This window comes from Amphiura filiformis, chromosome 17, assembly GCF_039555335.1.
Source record: "Amphiura filiformis chromosome 17, Afil_fr2py, whole genome shotgun sequence".
In the NCBI taxonomy this organism is placed as follows: Eukaryota; Metazoa; Echinodermata; class Ophiuroidea; order Amphilepidida; family Amphiuridae; genus Amphiura; species Amphiura filiformis.
This window is the reverse complement of record NC_092644.1, coordinates 21,758,607-21,782,009: the sequence shown is the minus strand read 5'-3', so window position 1 is coordinate 21,782,009 and position 23,403 is coordinate 21,758,607. Positions and strand designations below refer to the sequence as shown.

Below are 23,403 nucleotides of genomic sequence, written 5' to 3'. Positions count from 1 at the left end.
TTGTCCCCCCAGGAATTATTTGGGGGCTGATTTTGATAAAGTGGACCTTTTTTTCAAAATTTTGACCTTTTTGGACTAGGGGTGGATTTTGAAAAAGTAGACATTTTTTTCAAAATTCGACTTTTTTACCAAAAGACGTAAAAAATCCTATTTTTTCACTTGCTACGTCCATAAATGGGACTTTTTGGGTAAAAAGAGGACTTTTGGCCTTTTGGTGATGAAGGGGGGGGGTCTGCCTTGGTTTGGTTACGGGCCTGTTTCAATACTTGAGTGCAAACACCACTAGGTAATATGCTCCCTTCTAACCCACCTTAAAACATATTTGTTAGATGGTCTTTGACCTCTCTGAATTAAAAGAAACACCTTTTCCATAGGCAAAGTTGTGCATGGCATACTGTATTTACTCTTGATTAGATTACCACACGATTGATACATCATTATCCCCAAATTATGTGAGCAGTCTCGATGATCATTGGTGATCAAACATTGGTAGCAATTGCACAAATGCTGTTAATTCAGTTGTTTGTCACAATTGTGATTTGTGTTTAAATTCAGTTCAACTACAATCTCAGAAAAAGTAACACTTGAAAGGCTACCCATAGCAAAAAGAAAAGGTTTCCGGAGATCTCACTGAGACCTCTGGAAACCTTTTTAGATTATCTATCCCAAAGTCTCCAGCTAGCAGGACACTTCTGGGTCACTATATATGCCTATTTACCGGGAGGTCTCCAGGAGACCTCTGAGTGGTATCCCACAAAGGGGGAGATTGAGTATTCCAAAAATCAGTATCCCAGAAGTCACCAGCAATATAATATGGTTTGGGGAGACGAAGTATCCTGGAAAGAAAGTCTCCAGGGCAATTATTTGTATCCAGAAAGTACCCAGGAAGCCCATGTGATAGGAAGTGATCAGGGGTGACCTTGTCACATGACAAAAATTCCACAGATTTGAAAAGTAACAGTTAAATTTGGAAATGGTCTCCCTTCTACCCTGTCCATTTTTGGAATGCACAATATGCTCAGCATCACCATGTTCTTAAACATTGATTAGTAGGGAAAGAGTCACATTCAGGCAACATCTTAATTGTGACATGATCTGGTCCATGGAGGCCAAAGAAGGCATTTTTGAAAATAGTGAATCAGTAGGCCGCTGGTGTAACAAAACAAGCTTTGAGAATAGTTTGGTAGTGATTTATTTATTTCTTCTTTCCTCTTTCCATATTCATATAAATAATATAAAGTAGAAATCACAGAACATGTAGAACGAAAGAGCGGACCCGAGTTGTGTGTATGTCCGTCCGTCAAGTGAGAAAGTGATAGTGAGTCTTCTCTTGTGTGCAAGGTTTTGTGAAAATCCTGTGAACATCATTCCATGCAATCTCGTAATCTGATTGGTCGAGATTGCATCTTTTGCATTTCTGTTGTTCCAAATTAGCTTGAATTGGATATAAATGGATCGGAGTCCCTCGGCAGTGGCCGGTTATGAATGGATCAGAGCTGATCGGAATCGATGGTGATCCGGAATCTGAGATTGTCCCAAAATGGGAACTTCCATCTGTATGAACAAGAATATCCTGAAAAAGGTCTGATCCCAATCAACATTCTGCACTGTTACATGCTCCATGCTTGTGTTTCAGATATCAGAGCCACCAAAAATTACAATTTAGACATTTCCATTTTATTAATTTGCAAGGTTACTCTTTGGCATTTATTGGTATTTTGTGTTGACTTAACTCCTAATAAAAATCTCACTGACATTGTCACTGACTAAAAAAAAATTACTTTTCTTTTTCCAGCAACCCATACATGTGAGTTCCAGGATAGTACCTTGTGTGGCTATACACAAGATGATACTGATGACTTTGAGTGGACAGTATTAAGTGGTGCCACACCTACACCTAACACTGGACCTACAGTGGATGTCTCATATGGAACTCCATTTGGTAAGAAACATGATAATCATAATTATGTGCATCGGTTACTTTCTGTGATGAACTTAAGATCAACAAAACTCTCACCAAATGACTCTAAAATTAATTACACAATGACACTATTTTTGGATATTTTTATACAAAAGAATTAGCAAACCTTGATTTTTAGGTCATAAAATACTACAAATTCCATGAAACAACTTCCTATTATCCAATGAAATTCAAAAAGTCCATTTAATGTGAAAGTAATAATTTCTGATGTGTTATTTGTCATGTGTGGGAAGCATGGTTGCCTAATGGTTAGGGCGCGAGCTTCATAATCGAAAGGTTGTGGGTTTGAGCCCCACCACGGCTAGTGTGTTGTAATTCTCAATTGCTTGACTCCACCCAGGTGTAAAATGAGGAGCTGCTGGGGATAATCACAATCCAAGTCAGTTGGGAGGACCTGTGCATCAGTTACAGACTTGTGGAAGCGGAAATGATTCTGATACATCTTAATGGCAGTGGAATAATTGTTGATGTGTGCTGGTACTTAGGTGCAGTGCACATTAAGTCACTGACATTTATTTTTTATGTAATGTACTTTTTGTGCTGCACAAGATTGCATTTTTAGTTGCATAAAAAGAGTTGAAGCAGGAAATTTGATATCACAATCATCTATGTGAACCTAGCTCTAAGAGCCACAGCAAAAGCCACTAATCAGTATCAATATAATTATAGTAACCAGGCTATTGAATAGGTTTTATTTCGACGTTCACTGACGAGCTCACATTGCGCGCTAACATTTTGTGCGACATTGTGATTTTCAAGACAAAACTATTGGCAGTTTTTGACCTTTTTGAAAAATGTTTTTAATAACCTTTGAAAAACATACTTGTGTTTACCGAGATGTATTGCCATGCTATCTTTTTACCAGGAAAGTATATTTACACGGAAGCTACTGGACAAGTTGTAGGTGATAAAGCTAGGATCTTAGCACCAGCATTTGTCCCTGATCCTGGTGTGCCTGACGTTTGCTGGGCTTTTGGATATCATATGTATGGCGCTGATACGGGTTCACTGAGTGTCAAGGTATGAGACATTTAAATCAGTATTTAAAGTTACAAGAATTTTAGGTCATGTATAAATGAAATGGGACCTAATACAATAAAGATTATTTTGAATTTTCTTTGTCTTAGGAGTGTGATCCGGAGCTATTGTTAACAGATACAGCAAGTCTAGTTTCTTAAATGTGACATAACTCATCGGGTTCATCACATAGTTATGAATACTGAAAAAAAACCAGGAAAATAAGTAAATATCATGTTACAAAAAATGCCAATTTATAATGGGGATGTGCCACTATAGGATTGTTTTGTATTAGTTTAAGTATTTCCTAGCCTCTCTTAGCCACATGGTTGGCTACAAAAGACACAGAGTATACCTTAGGATAAACTGGCATGAGTCGCCGACCCCAAGTTTTCAACATTTCAGGATTGTTTCTGGACGGAGGTCGGGTGAAAGCGAAATTACGTTTACATGACTTTGTCGAAATTAAATCAGTGTGACAAGAATGAGTGTATAGATGACTAGGGGGAAGCTTACTTATTTGTGTCTTCTAGTTATCCATCATATACCCTAGGCCCTGCAAATTGACACGAAAGCTTCATTCCATGAAGCATTTCTCTCGATGTTGATCATCTTCTACTCTTCCCTAAAAAATCATTATAATACCAAATCTAATCACCATGGAATTCACCATATCCCGTCCAGCTCACATTGGGCGCCACATTCCTTTTTTAAAGGAATTTTTATTAATCCTATGCTTGAAAGCTGTAATAAAATGTTCAAATAATCTCTTATTCATTTTCTATTTTGACATTATAGCTCTATGATATAAAAGTGAGTGTAAAGTTATCCATCACTATTGTTAGCACAAAATTGCATGTTTCCTCTTAATGATGCTTTACATAGTAACATGACATGTGCAATATCCATCACTATGTCAAAAACAACATTTGGAGTTTTTGTCACTATGTGATGTGCAAATTTGTTGCCAATACTGTTTTCCTGGACTGTAATATTAATGGATGGTGCATGTCACTAAGCAAAAACAGAGATTTATACGTTCTTAAAAATCTTTGCCGTAAATGAATTACTAATTAATAAGGCAATTTCGTGTTTTGGGACTAGTCTTTGCAAATAGGAGGAAAATGATATTTAAAGCCTACAGGCTAAATATCTCAAAAATCACCATAAGTCACTATTTGATGTGTCTCTTAGATGAAGGTAGAACGCAAATTTGTCAATATTTTTTATGGTTTATAGCTTAATGGTCAATCTACAAATCTGTGGAGCAAGACTGGTAACCAGGGTGACACATGGTATACTGGCTTCATAACAATCACAAGTACCACACCATACCAGCTTGTCTTTGAAGCCACTATTGGAGGCGATGCCAGTGATATAGCTATTGATGATGTGAATTATAGAGCTGGACAGTGTCCTCCACCTGGTAAGATATAACATACAGTACTTGAAAATTTCCCACATCATCCCAGTTTGCAGATATGAAAGAACATGTGTTAATATTTCTTTGTTTTTGTGATGACTAAACTTTGAATAACTTTCTAACAATAGGTGGTAGAAACTCAGGATTTTCAGTTAACTTTAGCTAACAAGTTTCTACTTTTAGAAATATAAAAATGGATTTTGATTTGATCCAACTTCAGACTGATTTTGCTCGGTCACCTCACATATATCCCTATATAAATGCTCCATATTCTTTGCAATGATTTGGTACTTCTAATCAGTTGTTAGTTATAGATTCAATCGCATCATAACCCAACCCATCTCTGCCTTTTGCCAAACTCTACTATTTGATTTGTATTTGTGCTCTCAGGTGAATGTGATTTTGACGATGATATGTGTACCTGGCTACAACCGCAGGATGATGACTTTGACTGGATACGTTTTACCGGCAGTACATCAAGTGGCAGCACAGGTCCTTCTGGTGACCACACAACTGGAACTGGTAGGTATTGATCAGTTAACTGATATCCCCCAAACAGGTTAATACCAGATAAGATATCTTGCACTTCCCACAATACATTTCTTCGATTTCAATTTTCTGTACTGATTTGCTATCTAGTGCAACATGGGTTGATAGTGACAAAAATACCTCAATGAACAGAGAACATCCAGAGCTTGCAAAGTATGTTCATTTCTTGACTATCAGCCCATGTCTATTCCCAACATGAGAACAAAGGGAACCTGTACAAACTAATAGGAGTGTCATTTGATGTAATGAGGTGATGAATCATGCTGTCATGTGGCCCATAAATGGTTAAATTGGCCCAACAACAAAATCCTAAGTTAGAGGGAACATTGGTCTTGGAAATCAATTTGTTGAAACCATAAACATATAATGCACCTTACTTATTTACCTTCCCCTCAAGAAACACCCACCTTTCAAACTTTATTTTTCTAGTGTGCCCCTCTCCAAAACTTCATAGCTACATATCGAGGGTTCAGAACCAGAAAGCCGTAACTCACTAAGACCGGCTCGCACAAAATGAGCATAAAGTAGGCTCCTTGCTTTGGTCTTCAAAAATCAATACTTCCTCCACAATGTCTTTTGTATTCTATTGAATTTTGTCATGATTAATCGACTGTATCTTCTAGTGCCCTGGCAACTTTATGCTCATTTTATGGGAGCAGGTGATTGGGAGTTGAGACTTTCTGGCTCTCAACCCTTGATCTGATTCTTATGGTGTGTCTTGGGACACAGTGGTCAGTAAATATCTGTAAAGTGTGCTGAGGCTTTGTGGGCTTCTGCCTGTGCATAATTCTTTTATATAATCTTTCATTAATTATGTCTCTCATTCTTACCTTGCAGGGTACTACATGTACACAGAAGCCAGTTCACCCAGAGTCTTTAATGAAAGAGCACGCCTATCTTCTCCTGTGATCACCCCTACCTCTAACCAGTGTTTCACCTTCTGGTATCACATGTGGGGTACAGATATGGGGGATTTGTCTGTGTATGTACTGAGCGATCCAGGAGGTGCTGCTGAATACACCATCAGATGGTCTTTGTCGGGACAGCAGAGTCTCAGTGGTACAGATTGGAATTCTGCACAGATTGGTCTTGCAGAAGCACAGCCTTTCCAGGTGAATTAATTCAGCTTAAAAACTTAGTTCTGATCAGCTGATTTGTTTATGAGAGGAGTTGTTTATCATACATATATGACAATGATATAGTGACAGTCCAGAGTTTGCTAGTATCTTCTGTTATCACATGAAATAACACGCAGCCATTTACTCCTCCCTCCCTCCCTCCCTCCCTCCCTCCCTCCCTCCATCCCCCCTTCCTTCCCCCCACCCCCCCCTCTCTCCCTCCCTCCCTCCCTCTTGCCCTCCTTCCCTCCCTCCCTGCTTTGCTTCCTCCCTCCTTCTTTCCCATCCTTCCTCATTCCTTTCCTCCCTCAATCCCCCCTCAATCATCCCTTTCTCAATCCATCCCACTCTCCCTCCTTTCCTCCTTCCTTTCCTCCCTTATCCCTCCCTTCCTCAATCCCTCGTACTCTCCCTCACTTCTTTCCACCCTCCCTCCCTTCCACCTCCCTTTCTCTTCCCTGATCCTCTCTCCTGATCCTTCTTCTTCTTTCCTCCACATCCTCGCTCCTCAAATTCAACTCACCATTATATGTTTGCAATTCAGTGTCAGAATTTGTTTCAATTTCCCAGCTGATGTAGGTACCACATTATTATGTCACATAGTTTCTTTCAATAATCTCTAACTTCATCTTTTATCTGTCTTTGTTGTTTTGCAGATCTTTATCGAGGGTATAATTGGAAGAAGTTATTTAAGCGACTTTGCTTTAGATGACACTCGCCTGGAGGAATTCTACTGTGAAAGTATGTGGATGATAAAGACACTTTCAGTTTTTTTTATAAAAACCAACTATGGTTTAGGGTCATTTTTATGGTTAGGATAGGATGGGAAATGTATTGAGTATTATAAGTAGGATTAAAATGGGATTGGACTATTCCAGTTGAAATTAGTACACTCCTATGAAAGACAGGACACAGGGAGTGTGAATTTCAAAAGGGATTACCTCAATGGGTGACTCCATTTGAAATTCACACTCCCTGCTGTGGAAGATTAAGTTCATGTCTTCAATAGGAGGTGTATCATGTGGATTTCAACTGTAATAGCCCATTGTAGTGTATGTGTGTAGTATTACAATAATCATATATGTGGCCGTCCACCATGAAGCGCTCGTAAAGTCGGCCCCTGGTCAATTTTGTTTTCTTCCGTGTTTAGAAAATATATATCATAAGCTCTACAATAATATATAATTTGACTTCAAACGATATCCAGAAGCAGAGTTATAGTTATAGTTCAGCAAGAGGGCATATTATTTTGGTTCTATGTTATTCCTCTTTTCCCACATTGCTGGTATTAAATATCAAATACTCGTAATTGGCGGTCACTTCAAATCATCCCCAAATCAACGAGGTTCAGGAATGTCCTCTCATTGTTAATTTGTGGTTAACCCACACCACTTGAACAGGATTTAGCCAAAGCAAATAAAGACTAGAGCTACTTACGAGTTATATACATAAGTAGAAGCTTATTATCCTCTTCAACAATGGATTAATGATTGGTTTAAAAGGTGTTTGACTGGCACTAGGAAAATGAAAAACATGTCGCACCAACTTGAGTTACATATGAATGCAACCTTTATGCACATTTTGCAATGTAACTCAATCAGAATACAATTTGCCGACTTTACAAGCAGTTTGTGGTGGACGGTCACATATAATATAACATGAAATACCATTTTATGAAAATTTGATTTGATAATTTTTCACCATCTCTTATAGTAGGTATCGGATTTATATTTTTTGTTAATACTGTACTATTAGAAGCTCAATGTGATGCTGGATAAAAATAGCAGACACAATTATGTTAGCTACAACCGCAATAAAAGGAATAATTACGAATGTAATCCTGGTATGATATTTCCTGAAACTTAACTTTTGAAATGTGTAGGCCTAAGTGGCATCATTATAAAACAATTTTTTTTGAAAACCTTTTTCAAACAAAAAATCTGTGAATTTTTCTTTTAAATATTTTAATAAATAAAGACCCTATGTTTGATGACAAAACTTCCCTCCAAGACAGTGGCATAGCCAAGGAGAGGGGCTACTCCCTGTGAGAAGTCTTGCACTCCCTTTTGCCTCCCCTTTGCCCATCTCTTGGCCCCTCGTGCTCCTCCATGTGGGATGATTGTTGCCATGATATTTGAGATTTTAAGTCATTTTTTGTACTTTTTGACAATTTTTGACAACTTTTCCCCCTTGAAGGTTCCCACCCTCCTTGCCACCCTGCCTGAAAAAGTCCTGGCTACACCAGTGCTCCAAGATGGATTCAAGACAACAATATTTGAGACATGATTTGAAAAGGAGATTCAATTGTCATTGCAATACCTACAATGGGAATTTCAACTGAATGAACACAGCTGTACACGATCCAACCGTAATCGTATATCACATATTTCAAACTACAACGCAAACGCACGACCTTGGATACAATACTAACCAATCATAAGTACGTTGGCATGTTGGATTCACTTCTGGCATACATCGCGTAGTGTACTCCAAAAATCATCACGCTATGTCAGGCTGTATTCATTCAATTGGAATTTCCACTGTACATGTAGCCTGAACCTCCACCCGCTATTTCATTTTTAACTACCATTCCATCCAGTTTATTTATTGCATAATGGTCTATATCACATTTTTTTTTGCCTTAGCCTTACCTGTTGAAGCAGATCCTGAATCTTACAAGGACAACTGTACCTGTACCTTTGATGGTCTTCTGTGCTTGTGGGAACAGGATGTAAATGATGATTTTGATTGGACAAGGTACAAAGGTTCTACATCATCTGGTAATACAGGACCTGGCTGGGATCACACTTCAAAGAATGGTAAGAACTTTATATAAAGGAACTGAATGAACACATCATTTTTATTTGAGTTCACGATTGAGTTTGTTTTTTGGAACTGTCTATGCAATGCTGTAGAACTTTTATTTTTGACCTAGTATTATAATAACATGATTAAAGAGCCTAAATTACTAGTTGTAAAGTTAGCTCAATCAATAGGGTATTTGACTGCAGGTGCCTGTGTTGTTGGAAGAATGGGGCCGAGTGATCAGCATCAACCTTTAAAGTGTGCTGCGGCTTGCGGATCAACGTCTAGGCACTGTGCCTATGCATTGCGCACTATAAATCACTGCGCTCTTATTTTCTTTTCTTTCTTTTTTTAGAATTATAAAGCTGACCATTTTCAAATTATTAAGGGAACTGGAATGAGCGTTTTGAGCATTTCGACAGCATTTTTTGTGGGACATGAGAGCACATCAGACCTATCAAATTGCATTCTGAATACGAAGAATGTCTTTCTGATATCAAATAATTTTCATTTTTATGAAATTCACGATATAATACAAATTTTATGACAAATTATTAAAATTTGATATTTTTCACATTTTGGAGATATAACAGTCCTCGAAGTAAATTTTGTAAATTTAATGATATAGTCTTAAAGTGTATGTAGCTGGGAGGAAAAGCCGACGATCAATTGAAAATTTTGACCTTTCATATTGAAGATATGCATTTTTTTCCCAAAAAGACCTAATTTTTTTTTGTGTTTTGGAAAAAAAAATCCATATCTTCAATACGAAAGGTCAAAATTTTCAATTGATCGTCGGTTTTTCATCCCACCTACATACACTTTAGGTAGAAATCATCAGATTTATAAAGTTTACTTCGAGTACTGTTAAATATCAAAAATATCATTTTATTTTTGACCTAGTATTATAATAACATGATTAAAGAGCCTAAATTACTAGTTGTAAAGTTAGCTCAATCAATAGGGTATTTGACTGCAGGTGCCTGTGTTGTTGGAAGAATGGGGCCGAGTGATCAGCATCAACCTTTAAAGTGTGCTGCGGCTTGCGGATCAACGTCTAGGCACTGTGCCTATGCATTGCGCACTATAAATCACTGCGCTCTTATTTTCTTTTCTTTCTTTTTTTAGAATTATAAAGCTGACCATTTTCAAATTATTAAGGGAACTGGAATGAGCGTTTTGAGCATTTCGACAGCATTTTTGTGGGACATGAGAGCACATCAGACCTATCGAATTGCATTCTGAATACGAAGAATGTCTTTCTGATATCAAATAATTTTCATTTTATGAAATTCACGATATAATACAAATTTTATGACAAATTATTAAAATTTGATATTTTTCACATTTTGGAGATATAACAGTCCTCGAAGTAAATTTTGTAAATTTAATGATATAGTCTTAAAGTGTATGTAGCTGGGAGGAAAAGCCGACGATCAATTGAAAATTTTGACCTTTCATATTGAAGATATGCATTTTTTCCCCAAAAGACCTAATTTTTTTTGTGTTTTGGGGAAAAAAATCCATATCTTCAATACGAAAGGTCAAAATTTTCAATTGATCGTCGGTTTTTCATCCCACCTACATACACTTTAGGTAGAAATCATCAGATTTATAAAGTTTACTTCGAGTACTGTTAAATATCAAAAATATCAATTTTTAATGATTTGCCATAAAATGTGTATTACATTGCGAATTTCAAAAATCAAAATTATTTCATATCAGAAGGACATTCTTCGTATTCAGAATGCAATTCGATACGTCTGATGTGCTCTAATGTCCCACAATAAATACTGTCCAAACGTTCATACCCCTTCCCATAAGTTGCTTTGAGAAACCAGGTATCAACTAAATTGATATAATTTAAAGGGTGTTGGCTCTTATTAAAGTTGTTCCATGTTATGCAAATGAGGCAGTTTACGCTCTGTAGCTTATGTGCACTTTAAGGGATCCAAAATGAGCGTTTATTGTGTTTCGACAGTATTTTTGGTGGGACATGAGAGCACCTCAGACCTATCGAATTGCATTCTGAATACTGAAGCATGTCTTTCTGATATCAAATAATTTTCATTTTTAAAAATCACAATATAATACAAATTTTATGACAAATTATAAAAATTTGATATTTTTTTCAAATTTTGATATATAACAGTCCTCGAAGTAAATTAAATAAATCTAATGATATATTCTTAAAGTGTATGTAGCAGGAGGAAAAGCCGACGGTCAATTGAAAATTTTGACCATTCATATTGAAGATATGGATTTTTTTCCCAAAAGACCTAATTTATTTTGGTGTTTTGGGAAAAAAAATCCATATCTTCAATACGAAAGGTCAAAATTTTCAATTGATCGACGGCTTTTCTTCCCACCTACATACACTTTAAGTATAAATCATCAGATTTATAAAGTTTACTTCAAGTACTGTTAAATATCAAAAATATCAATTTTAATGATTTGCCATAAAATGTGTATTAAATTGCGAATTTCAAAAATCAAAATTATTTGATATCAGAATGACATTCTTCAGATTCAGAATGCAATTTGATATGTCTGATGTGCTCTAATGTCCCAAAATAAATACTGTCCAAACGTTCTTACCCCAGCCCTTAAGGGAACCTATCAAGGAGTTAATATATTGCACCTGCAGTTAATTCTTCTGTAGATCTTGCAGTACAGTGATTGTGTGAAGTCCAACAATGGTCAATATGGGTTTGTCCATATTTTGACCCATCTCAAGAACTCCCACCACCTGTTGAGCTGAAAGTGTATTAATTCAATTTCTTAGAGCTTTTATAGTAAGAATCACATGTTACTTTTCACAAGGCTGTTGTGCATCTTGGAATAAACTGAGTTTCATTATCCATGACTTTAACCAAAACCATATTTTGTGTTTCCACTTAGGTTACTACATGTTCACGGAAGCATCATCTCCTCGCTTACCAGGCGAAATCTCCCGCCTCCTCTCTGTCCAACTTCCACCCACCGATCCAGAAGGTAACTGCTTTGAAGTGTGGTATCATATGTACGGTTCCAGTATGGGTACTCTCAATATCTACTGGTCAGATCTGCAGGGAACAGAAACTTTGTTTTTTAAGAATGACATTGCCAGGGATGATATGTGGATTCTTGCTAGGAAGACTCTCACCAATATCAACACCGATTTTCAGGTAATGCAGTTACCAATTTTTAATCACCAAATTTATAGTTTCAACTTGTGATCTGTTGCATAATTAATGTGTGATTTTGGGCCAGTCAAAAAGTTTTTTCACTATTCTAATAGGCCTATATTTATATCTGTTCTATTGGTTGCTACATATAAGATTTATGAGCATCAAAATGATAACATGACCTTTTGGACACCCTGTACACTCTTAGTTAATTGTGGAATGTCTAGGGTGTGCGCTCTTGTAGCAGCAAAGTCCCTGATTTGTTGTTAAATGGTTCATGGAATGATGTGGGGCTGTAGTGGTCAGCGACAACCTGTTAAGTGTGCTGAGGCTTGTGGATCAACGTCTAGGCGTTGTGCCTGTGCGTAGCGCACTATAAATCACTGCGCTTTTTTTGTGTGTAGAATCTACTGTGGAATTATAAAAGAGACTTTCATGTTTACAGTTTATTTTACATTCATCGAGAAAACACATCTTTGTTTTCTTTAGATACATGTACAAATCAGTAATTCTGAAGAAATCACATTGTGCTTAAACCCCCACCCAGAGATTTATCACTGTTGAATCAAGTTTCCTGACACTTGCTATTTTTGTTATGTTTACTATGTTTACTAATGTGGCAACTAAGGGAATAAGCCGGAAAATTTTGATGTGTTAAGAGAGACAAGTATTAGATTTGGACACCATACTTACATATGTACAGAGGCGTACCGGCGGGGTGTGGTGGAGGGGGGGGGCACATTGGGGAACCCAATTTGCACTCATTTGTCCCAGTAAAGTCATTAAATAGTGTGTCAGCAGGATGATTAGGACAGTTTGCCCCCTTGGCTGGTGGCCCCGGTAGGCCTACACCCCTGCTATAGCATGCTAGCAGACTGTGCAATGAGGAAACTTCAAGAAGGAATTACTTAACCAAAATGATGAAAAAGCATAACTTGTTATCATAAATGGAATGATTTATGCATTCTAATCAATTTGTGGATGTATTGTTATAGGCAATTATCTAATTCTTTATCATGAAAGGTTGTTCCTTCTTCATCAACATACTTTTTGTGGATTAACATGTTTGCTTGACCTATATGACCAAACCTTGACCTTGCCTAGCGACAACAGTATCCGAAAACCTGGTTAATTCTCAAAAGATGTGTTTGCGTTGTAAGCATGTGATCTTCGTATAGTACGCTCGAGGCAAATATCTGTCATACCCAACTTAGCTCTCATGATCGAGAATTAGATATTTTGCCTATAGTCAATCAATATTTTTTATGCAACATATCTGTGAATGCCCAGCAAACACAAAACGTTTTCGACATCATTCTCAAAAGGTTATAAAAGGTTGTCAGAAAACGTTTAAATGTCGGGTTATATAAAGGGTATATTAAGAGTATAAAACGTTTTCATAACCTTAAAAACATTTTTTGATAATCTACTGCTCAGCAAACAAAAATGTTTTACAGAAAACGTTTAAATGTCGGGTTATATAAAGGGTATAAAAACGCGTTTTAATAACATTCCAAAAACATTCTTGAAAACTTGATACAAAAATATTTTGCGAAAAAAGTTATTTTGTGGTAAAAAAAATATTTTAAATTTTATTAAAAAAATAAAAAAAAAGGTTTTGAAAAAACATTTTAAGAACATTTCTGTGTTTGCTGGGTTCAAATATTTTGATATAATGTTATTTAAGTATTGACACAATATTTGGCAAAAATGTTTGCAAAAATAGTTTACAAAAACATTTTTGAAAACATTAAAAAATATTGTTGCAATGTGTTTTCATACAAAACGTTTTAATATCATGACCTTTCTATAACCCGACATTTTAATGTTATTCAAACGTTTTTACCTAAACCAAAAGCCAAAATATAACTTATTTAAAACGTTTTTAAAACGTTTTTGTGTTTGCTGGGTGAGGCTTTAAAAGTGTCACAAAAGGTGGTTCAAAATGACATTGATGAATTACACTTGTATTTTACTGACTTTTGCTTTACTAAAGTGAAACCTGTGATAAAACATCTAAATCATATTGATAGTCTCCACTGAGTTTAGTACATGTTAATATTGAGGGCTTAGAGCCAGAACTAGCTATGTCCATTTGTTTTCTCAATTACATGTTACTAATTTCTGCAACAAATGTAGGGTTAATTATACACAGTATAATAGGTGGCATGTACATATAAACAACCCTACTGAAAAAAACCCCACACCTAGCAATGTGTTGATGATAGCTGGTAGTTTTATAGTTTGACATTCATGCTACCAGGAGAAAGTCATATTGTTGACATAATCTGATTGTTTAGGAAACCATAGATTGATTATGTTTCCTGCATGAATACTTTTCAAGACACAAATGATTTTGTTAAGGCGATATAATACCCCGATTTTCATCAGTACCCCTCTTCTTTTTTTTTCTTGCAAATTTATTAAGTACATATATATGTTTATCACCTCATGTCCTGAACTTATAAAATATATCTACATATAAAGTGAATTTCAACAATTTTAGTAAGTCATTTTAGCCCTATATATTTTTTGTTTACTGTAACCTAGTAACTCAGATCTGTGTTTCATAACAAACCATAATTTATTCTTTTGAAAATGTTCAAGTAGGGTACATGAATAGAATACATTAAATCCTTTGTTATACTCTCTATAGAAAATCTATAGTGGTGCATGCAAAATACCTACCATGATATAACACTGAATAAATTAAATAAACACTTATACAATGGATGCATAGTCATTAGTTGTTAGGAGAAGAAAAGGCTATTAGGTCACCGTATGTCAGGTTATAGGTCAATTGGTTCAGGTCAAATTTAAGCATCAATTTTGAATACACATGTGAGAGTCTGTGATATCATATGAGGCATAATTTTGATATTCTGTCTTTAACTGGATATATATCGAGAAGTGCATGGTGGATATACTAATATACCTTGGGATGTAAATGGTGAGTACAATTTAGAATGCCTAGTTGAGACGGATTTCACAAATAAATATAAAATAGTTACCAAAATCACAAAACTTAAGCTTACGGAAAACTACCCAATATGGTTGTATAGGTGACAAGAAATACAATTTTTTTCATCATTGCTGTAGTATGGTTGTTGTAACCTGTTACCTATGGCTTAATTAAGTTTCAGTGCAATAATGTCGCAAGTTAAAAATGCAAAATATAGCTCAACATTGAAAATAGAAGCATTTTAACCAGTTCCTTTTTTTATTTTTGTTGAGCACCAAGATCATGAAGTCTTATAAGAAATCAGGAACCACTTATTCCTATTTTACATATCAACTTTATTTCCCTAATGTGTTAGCAACACATATCCAAAATTTTAACGAAATCCGTTGATAGTAAGCTTTCCAAAATGAAGTGAATTTAAATCATCAGTGATGTACCTCCTTTTGGCTTCTATCTGTAAAAGCATGTAAGCTACATTGATACCGATACCACCAATAAAATGAGAAGATTTGCCCCTTCATTTCGCACCACTTTGTCCAATTTTTTTTTGTAATTTCTTCACAAAATGCAAAAAAAAAAAAAAAAAAATCAATGGGTGTAGTACCCCCTTAAGTTATTTTTGCTGCATTGCTATTTTAAGGACGGACTGAAAATCCAAACCAAGTTGTAGCTTTCATTTAAGACCAAAATAATGTTTTGACCATTTGTTAAAACAAAAATTAGACCACAATGAAAATGGGGATTTTTAGCCACTTTGCATAAATCTCTAAGCAATTCTATGTGTGGTTGGTTGTTTTTCAGATCATAATTGAAGGCACTATCGGTGGTACCTATCTCAGTGATATGGCGATAGATGACGTGCTGTACACACCTGGAGAATGTGCTCATCTTAGTAAGTACTAAAACAAGGTTTTCAAAATGGTTGCATTTGTGACCTGCTACCAGGAAATCAGCGTAAAGTCGCAAGGTGTTAGTCACTCAAAACGCCCTGGCTACTGCGTTGGTGTTCACTCACCATTCACAAAGGATAATACTACTGGCTTGTACAGGTGGCGGCAAACAAAGAACATCAACTTAGTCAGACCAAATATATCGAACTACCAACTCAACAAAAAGTTGTGGCGACTTTACGCTGAGTTCGTGGTAGCAGGTCACATTTGACCATTGTTGCTCCTTTTCTTATCCAAGGTCTGTCATACTTGGATAGAACCAATCAGAGCAAATGTTAGAAAAATGCAAACCATGCATTGATCAGTCCGGTCCGACTGCCTGATCAGGCAGTATGTTACCGAGTCAGGCAGCATGGTATCCCACAATGCAATGCTCTATTTCAAATAGAGCATCTTTTAATATACCGTTATTTCTTGGTTTAGAGTAAAGAAGTAGGTAAAATATATAAAATTATCAATGGATGTACAATTAGTAGTATTTTTTCATCAATTTTAGTTAAAATAAAGTAAATTTGCATATTTAAATCAAATTTTTAAAAAACCGTTAGAAATTGTTTTGTTATTTAAATTATTTTCCTCCCGGTGGAATTTTTTTTCGCCCGGTGAAAAATTGTCAACTTACATGTAGCTCATGTGTGTCAAAGTAAAATTTCCACCGATCTTTTATAAAATCACCATGAACAATTTAGTCCTTAGTCTGTCAAAAGCGGAAGGGTTACCAAAGCCTGTGTTGTCTGACTCGGCAACATACTGCCTGATTCGGCAGTACTTCCTGATTAGGCAGTCGGACCGGACTGTTGATTATGTATATATGCACGGAAGTGCACTCCATGTACTACTCGCAGTGCTTTCAGACGTGTTCATTTTTCTTGTTAGTTAATGCATTTATATTTGTATTTTCCAACACTTTAAGTGATAATTTTGTTATAAAAATAGCAAAAATTATGGAATTTTTTTTCACATGTATGAAATAGGTTGATAAATGCATATCATTTGTTGCTTGATAAATTGTACTGAGATGTTGATAGCTTGGAAGGTGGTACTTCTTATCAGTTCTGCCCAGTCCCTTCTGGTTGGCACCGGTTTCTATTGTTCTGAACGATGGAACATGGTTTAACCGTCATTCACCCCTAAATTCTCTATTCCTGGGAATATACACTGTAAAAACAACATTCAAATTGTGAAAATAAAATGTTCTCTTGTTTATGTTGTAAAATGAAATTCTCAAAATGTCTATTATGTGTCAGTGGATCCATACGTAAGTTTTATACCTGATTTTTCCACAGGAACATGTGATTTTGAATATGACATGTGTGACTTTATACAAGAACAGTCAGGTACTGATGATTTTGATTGGGAAAGAAGTATGGGTAAAGACATAGCAACAGGACCAATAAGTGACAAGACAACACAGACAACAACTGGTAAGAAGAATAATAGGATGATCTCCCTCCCTCTATACCACTTTGTTTTTATTTCTCTCATCAGGATGTCCTCTTTCCTTCTCTTTACCTCTCTCCCTTTAGCATAATGTCTTCTCTATCTGTTTCTCTGTCTATCTGTTGTCTCTGTTTCTCTGTTGTTCATCTCTGTCTGGCTCTTCTATCACTCTCTATCTGTGTCTCCCTGTGTGTCTCTGTCCATTTCTCTGTCTTTCTCTTTCCATCTTTTGTCATCTGTGTCTTGTTCTTTTTCATCCTTTCCACATCTTGCATATATCCCTGGTGTAACATTAGTATATGTGTATATCCATATCAAAACTTTTCAGCTCTTACATGTGTCTCTTTTTACATAACAGCTAGGAATAAATACCAGACTGATCTCAAGTGGAGGTCACTTCAAATCATCCCCAAGTCACCAAGTGAATAGGAATACAGAGAACATTCCTAAACCATGTGACTTGGATGATTTGAAGTGACATCCACTGAGTCTGGTATTTATTCCTAGCTGTTATGTAAAAAGAGACACACGTAGCAGCCGACAAATGCACCATTTGATATGGATGTACACATATTATAAAGTGCATTTAGTGGTTCTTGAAATGCACTTCACAGGCAGATGCAAAAGACATCTGCCTATATGGTAGCTAGGTCACTTGTAATACCAACATAATCTTACCAAAAAACTAGCTGATATTTCTATCATGCCCTCAAAAGAAGACGAAAAGAAGTGATGCACTGATTCTTGCTGTGGAAGTTCACAGAATACCAGTTTTAACCCCGTCCCATATACCAGCAAAAATTATAATTCCTAACCATAGAGAGGTCTTTGGCCAGTCAAGATTAATGGGTAAATTTTCACGGGAAAATTTTCTGGACGCACGACACCCATGGGCACAGACATATTAGCATTATGCAATGTGACCCAAGCACAGTGGGTAGTCTACCAATGTATTTGAATAGAAGAGTTCCTCCTTTGATACAAAATAAGTTACTTGTCGCAAGTTTATAATGTTATTGCAAGAGTTTCCGTAGATAAATATTTTTTCTGTAGGTAAATATTTTTGAAATTACGTTTTGATGATATTGTGAAGAAATTAAGATTGCATAATTTTCAATAATTTTGTTATATGGGAATTTCTATCGAAACTGCAGCCAAAAATACTATTCCAATTCAAAATGACTAAGACTTGAATAGCGAGGTCACTGCCAGAGGTCAGGGATCAGGCCCGAGGTTACACTCACATTGATACGCATTGGTTATGTGTCCAGAAAATTTTCCCGAGAAAATTTACCCATTTATCTTGACTGTTTGCCTAACTATATTTCAATATGGCAAAATTACTACCCTTATGATTTTTATTTGTAGGCTATCTGATGTATCTCAATCCCACACTACCCCAGTCAGCAGGTGACAGAGCCATCTTATACTCGGGCGTCTACGACGCAACCCTCACTGGTGACTGTGTGAAATTCTGGTATTACATGAGTGGACCTGGTGCTGGTACCTTGGCTATATGGCGTTCTATGGGAGCAAAGCTTGAAGGACCTTTATGGAGTAAGAGTGGTGACCAGGGGGCATTATGGAGATATGGGTACACTACAATTACTGCTAATGATGATTTTAGAGTAAGTATGGTGAACTGTTTTAATATTTTGTAAACAGTAAAAATAAGGCTATTTTTGTTGTCTTCTACTCTTATGCAAGCCTAAAGTGTGCCTTTAATGCACATACCATACCAAAGTAGTCGCAACAATTATTCACCCATTGCACGGTTCCGCCATATGCGAGGAGAGCCTCGATCTGGCAGCATGCATGAATGGTCATATAACATTGCGTAAAGTTACGTAATACTTCCTTTCATGTCTATTGCCAGTTCAAGGCTCTCCTCGCATATGGCTGAACCGTGCAATAGGCGAATAGCAGGTTTTTGAAAAAAAAATTGCATCTATATCTTTCAATTTATAGCCAGAACGATCATCAATATCTACATCTACATCTGTGGGGCTGTAGCTACAGATGCAGGCGTCCATTACTGCTACAGGAGGTTAGAGTGGTCTAGATTAATTTTTGATGAAGTCCATGGCGGCTGCTTTGAAGCTATCTTTCCCCCCAATGCTGATGATATGCTCAGGCAAACTGTTCCAACTTTGAATGGTTCGGGGAATGAATGAATATTTATACACATTGGTCTTGGTGATTGGTTTAGCCATGGCTTTGAATGAGTAGTTCTCCCCCTCTTCGTGGATGCGGGTTCACGAGTGAATGCGGAATCGCGATCTCTTCCTCAACCATCTGCTTGAAAAGATGTAATCTGGTGACTTCCCTTCTGTCTGCTAGTGAATCCCACTCAAGTTCACCCAACATTTTAGTGGCACTTTCTCTCCAGTTATAATTATTTGACACAAAACGGGCGGCTCTTCTTTGAACACTGTCGATCCTAAAAGGGCGTATAACAATCAAAAGTCGAAAAACTTTGTTCAACTTAAAATAAATGGCAAGACTCAAAACATATTGGATTAATATTGAATGGTGTGCATGCAGTTGGGCACAGCACCTTTGCTGGTTGCGCTTTGCATAAAGCATGGCTGGTGGGCTTATGTGATTTTACACAACATACGTTGGGACTTTATCATCACACGCAATAAGAAAAAATACAAATTATTTTTGCCATTTATAAGTATTATGTTTCCCAAAGTTGGGCAAACTATGAACAACCCAACAGTTGGTAATTAGCTTGTCATTGGAAGATTTTTACCCACTTGAGTTGTTCATAGTTAGCCTATTCCAGTTGAAACCCATTCTTATGGAAAACATGACCTTAATCTCCCACACAGGGAGTGTGAATTTCAAAATTGAATGGGTGACTCCATTTGCAATCTACACCCCATGTCTTCCAAAGGGGTATATGGATTTCAACTGGAATTGCCCATTTGGGTAAAAATTACCCATTGTTTTAACAGTGTATGTACATATTCAAGTTGACTGTTTAAAAATATGTAGTTTTTAAAACAAGCAAATGTTTCATAACAGGCTGCATTTGAAGGCACTGTTGGCTCAACAGCAACAGATACCATCGCCCTTGATGACATTGATATAACAATGGGGCCATGTGACCCTCCAGGCTATTGTGATTTCGACGCCGGTCGGTGTGGATGGGTCAATGCAGGGGGAGATGACTTTGATTGGTTGAGATCCAGTGGAGGCACACCCAGTGGTGGAACAGGGCCTATTAATGATCATACAACTGGCACTCCATATGGTAAGTTCCTGTCGCCAAATAAAGCAAAATATCTTCAAAATTTTAAAGGGTAAGGTTCATACCTTTGCCCACAGGCTGGAGTGCCACTCTCTCTCTCTCTTCCATAGTGATTTGGGGACAGACTCATCCATGTACAATGTTACTGTTTGGATTTCACTTCGTACTGCTCCCTCACAACTAGTCTGTTACCTTCCTAGCATAAGCCAATACCCATTTATGCCTAGGTGAAGTGAGGCAATTAATCAAACCTGCAACTTTATGATCATGAGCCCTATCACTCAACCACTGAGCCACTAGTCTCCCCGCAAAAAAATCTGCATGCTGGCCATAGGCTTCAACATAACTAGTCCATCTCAAGAACCACTGATCTAATACTAGGCTTGTTTGTACTAATTTTAATGTATTTTTCATGCTGATTTCAAATATGGTCAATTCTGAAATTTTTGAATCAAAAAGAAAATTGAAACTTGCCGTCTACACTCATGTGGAAAGAGTGAAGAAACAGATCCAAATTTAATAATCATTAAATTGCTTAAGGGATCTGGAATGAGCGTTTTGAGTGTTTCGACAGTATTTTTTGTGGGACATGAGAACACATCAGACATATCGAATTGCATTCTGAATACGCAGAAAGTCTTTCTGATATCAAATAATCAGGCATTGAGTTTTGCAATGTGACAGGTGTGCTGTAAATCGCACGCCTGGATAACCCGAGGTGTGCTTTTAGGTGTGCTGCAAATCGCACACCTAAATAAACCAAGGTGTGCTTTTTCAAAACTGGTGTATGACTATGATTTCATTTTCAGCTAAAACTTAGCAATTGTGACAACATACATGTACTTTTTAAATGGCCATGGTAAAAGCTCTGGGGTAATGAATGGTGTATACTGCATAGATGTCCCTGGACTTTGGACTTATTGCTAGTGTCATTTGTAATTTTTTTTTTTTTTTTTTAATTAGTTTTTTTTTTTGGATTTAGAATGTCCCTAGAATGTCCCTGGAACTTTAGAATGTCCCTGGAATTTTTTTTTTAATTAAAAAAAAAATTAGAAAAAGATTTAAAAAATTATAAATTCTTGTTTAAAATAGGCAAATTTGTAAATTATGTTCACATAATAATCTATGAATGATTTTAAGGTTATACAGGATTTTGAACTCTTGTGTAGGCAAATTGGCTGCACGTAGCCACCTAAAATATTTTGTTTTTCAAAAAATAAACATGGCAGGCCTAAAAATCATACTTCATCTTAAAGTTGACACTCTAATGATTATTATTGTAATACTTTTTAACGTCATAGCTCATACACAAATGTACTTTGTAAGTGTTTCAATTTGTGTTCAATTTCATGAGCATGAGGTTTTTTGGGAAAGAGGCCAGGAAAATATGGGGAGAGGGTCCGATTTCATTGCGATTTCGCATATGTGTTACAAACAAACCAATGAAATAATGTACCTATTTATTCTTTCGATAGGTCCTCCTGATTTAAAACAGTAAGCTTACATGTTCACAGAATGTCAATGAAAATGATGGGGTAAATGTCGTCTTTTTTGCAACAACAATATTAATTTAGTGTGCCAATATATTGACACAATTATTCCCTACATTATTTCTTTGAAGTATCAGCTAACACATGCATATCAAAATTTTATGAATCAGCTACGGAAACATTAAAAATAATTTATTTCATCTCAGCATATCAGGCCAAATGGTCCAAAATGGAGTTCTGAGATATCCACACATTTAGTTTCAAGTACTCACATTTTCTGCTATTTCACAGTATCAATTCACAATCCCATAATATTCCAGGTGCAGTGCTCCTGTATTACTACTGATAATCCTTACTGCATGGGAAGTATCAATTGATTTTCACAAAACTTGCAGAAATTGACAAATTTCTGCCAAAACTTCCACACTATCTATTATCATGTTCAAACCATGTGCTAACTTGTTTACAATGCTAGTTAGTGTTGCCAGGGCCAAGGTGATAGTACTTATTTTATTGATTTTGTCTAGTATAGTGCTGGTTGAATACTCATGCTCCACTGTGCATATGCTTCAGTGATTTTAGCAATCAAATGAAAATGATAGGGTTGCCAGTTCATGCACTGGAATAATAATCACTATAAGGGGGCACATCACTAAATAAATGTCCCATTGAAATACATGTGAAAATACAATAAAGTAACTTGGTGCATAATAATTATGAGTCCTGGGGGAGGGTAGAATGGGGAGGGGGGAGCAGTTTTTGGCAAACATTTACAGTGCATCTTTATAAGGCTTAGGAAACACTACAGAAACATTCAAATCTGCATCATAATATCTAGGCCATTTAAAGTTTCCACATTGGCAAAGTTAGGCTGGCCGAGAGCAGGGCCAGGGGAGGATGACAGGAAATGTTGGCATACCTTTTAAAATCTAACCCACGGGCCCCATGTATATTTGGGATTCCCCCTTCCAAAGAAAATGATAGCCCCTCACACCTTCTCTTTCTTCCATGAGTTACACCAAATGCGGAAGGATTTAGTGTAGTGTCCCCTTAAAACAAGAACTGTCTTTAAAAAAGAATCAGTGCTGTGGGATATCTAGAGCAAATATTGATACACAAAAATAATTTAAAAAATACTTTGTTGATACAATTTTTTCAATCTACACCTCTGAGATGTTTAATATATACATATACTTCATAAATAAAAATTAAAAACAAAAGACAAGTTGAGTGGAATTTTCA

The 23,403-nt window shown here is 36.4% G+C and overlaps 1 protein-coding gene across 1 annotated transcript in view; it reads left to right on the top strand.

The window, feature by feature from the left end:
* Positions 1 to 23,403, top strand: part of LOC140137059 (MAM and LDL-receptor class A domain-containing protein 2-like) — a 141,505-nt gene that overhangs the window by 7,469 nt on the left and 110,633 nt on the right. The window contains exons 5-17 of the mRNA XM_072158718.1: positions 1,796 to 1,942; positions 2,847 to 3,001; positions 3,797 to 3,811; positions 4,238 to 4,424; positions 4,812 to 4,943; positions 5,808 to 6,082; positions 6,745 to 6,829; positions 8,734 to 8,907; positions 11,795 to 12,060; positions 15,824 to 15,914; positions 17,259 to 17,396; positions 18,781 to 19,040; positions 20,446 to 20,674. Coding sequence (XP_072014819.1) covers positions 1,796 to 1,942; positions 2,847 to 3,001; positions 3,797 to 3,811; positions 4,238 to 4,424; positions 4,812 to 4,943; positions 5,808 to 6,082; positions 6,745 to 6,829; positions 8,734 to 8,907; positions 11,795 to 12,060; positions 15,824 to 15,914; positions 17,259 to 17,396; positions 18,781 to 19,040; positions 20,446 to 20,674 — 2,154 coding nt within the window. The remainder of the gene's footprint in view (positions 1 to 1,795; positions 1,943 to 2,846; positions 3,002 to 3,796; positions 3,812 to 4,237; positions 4,425 to 4,811; positions 4,944 to 5,807; positions 6,083 to 6,744; positions 6,830 to 8,733; positions 8,908 to 11,794; positions 12,061 to 15,823; positions 15,915 to 17,258; positions 17,397 to 18,780; positions 19,041 to 20,445; positions 20,675 to 23,403) is intronic.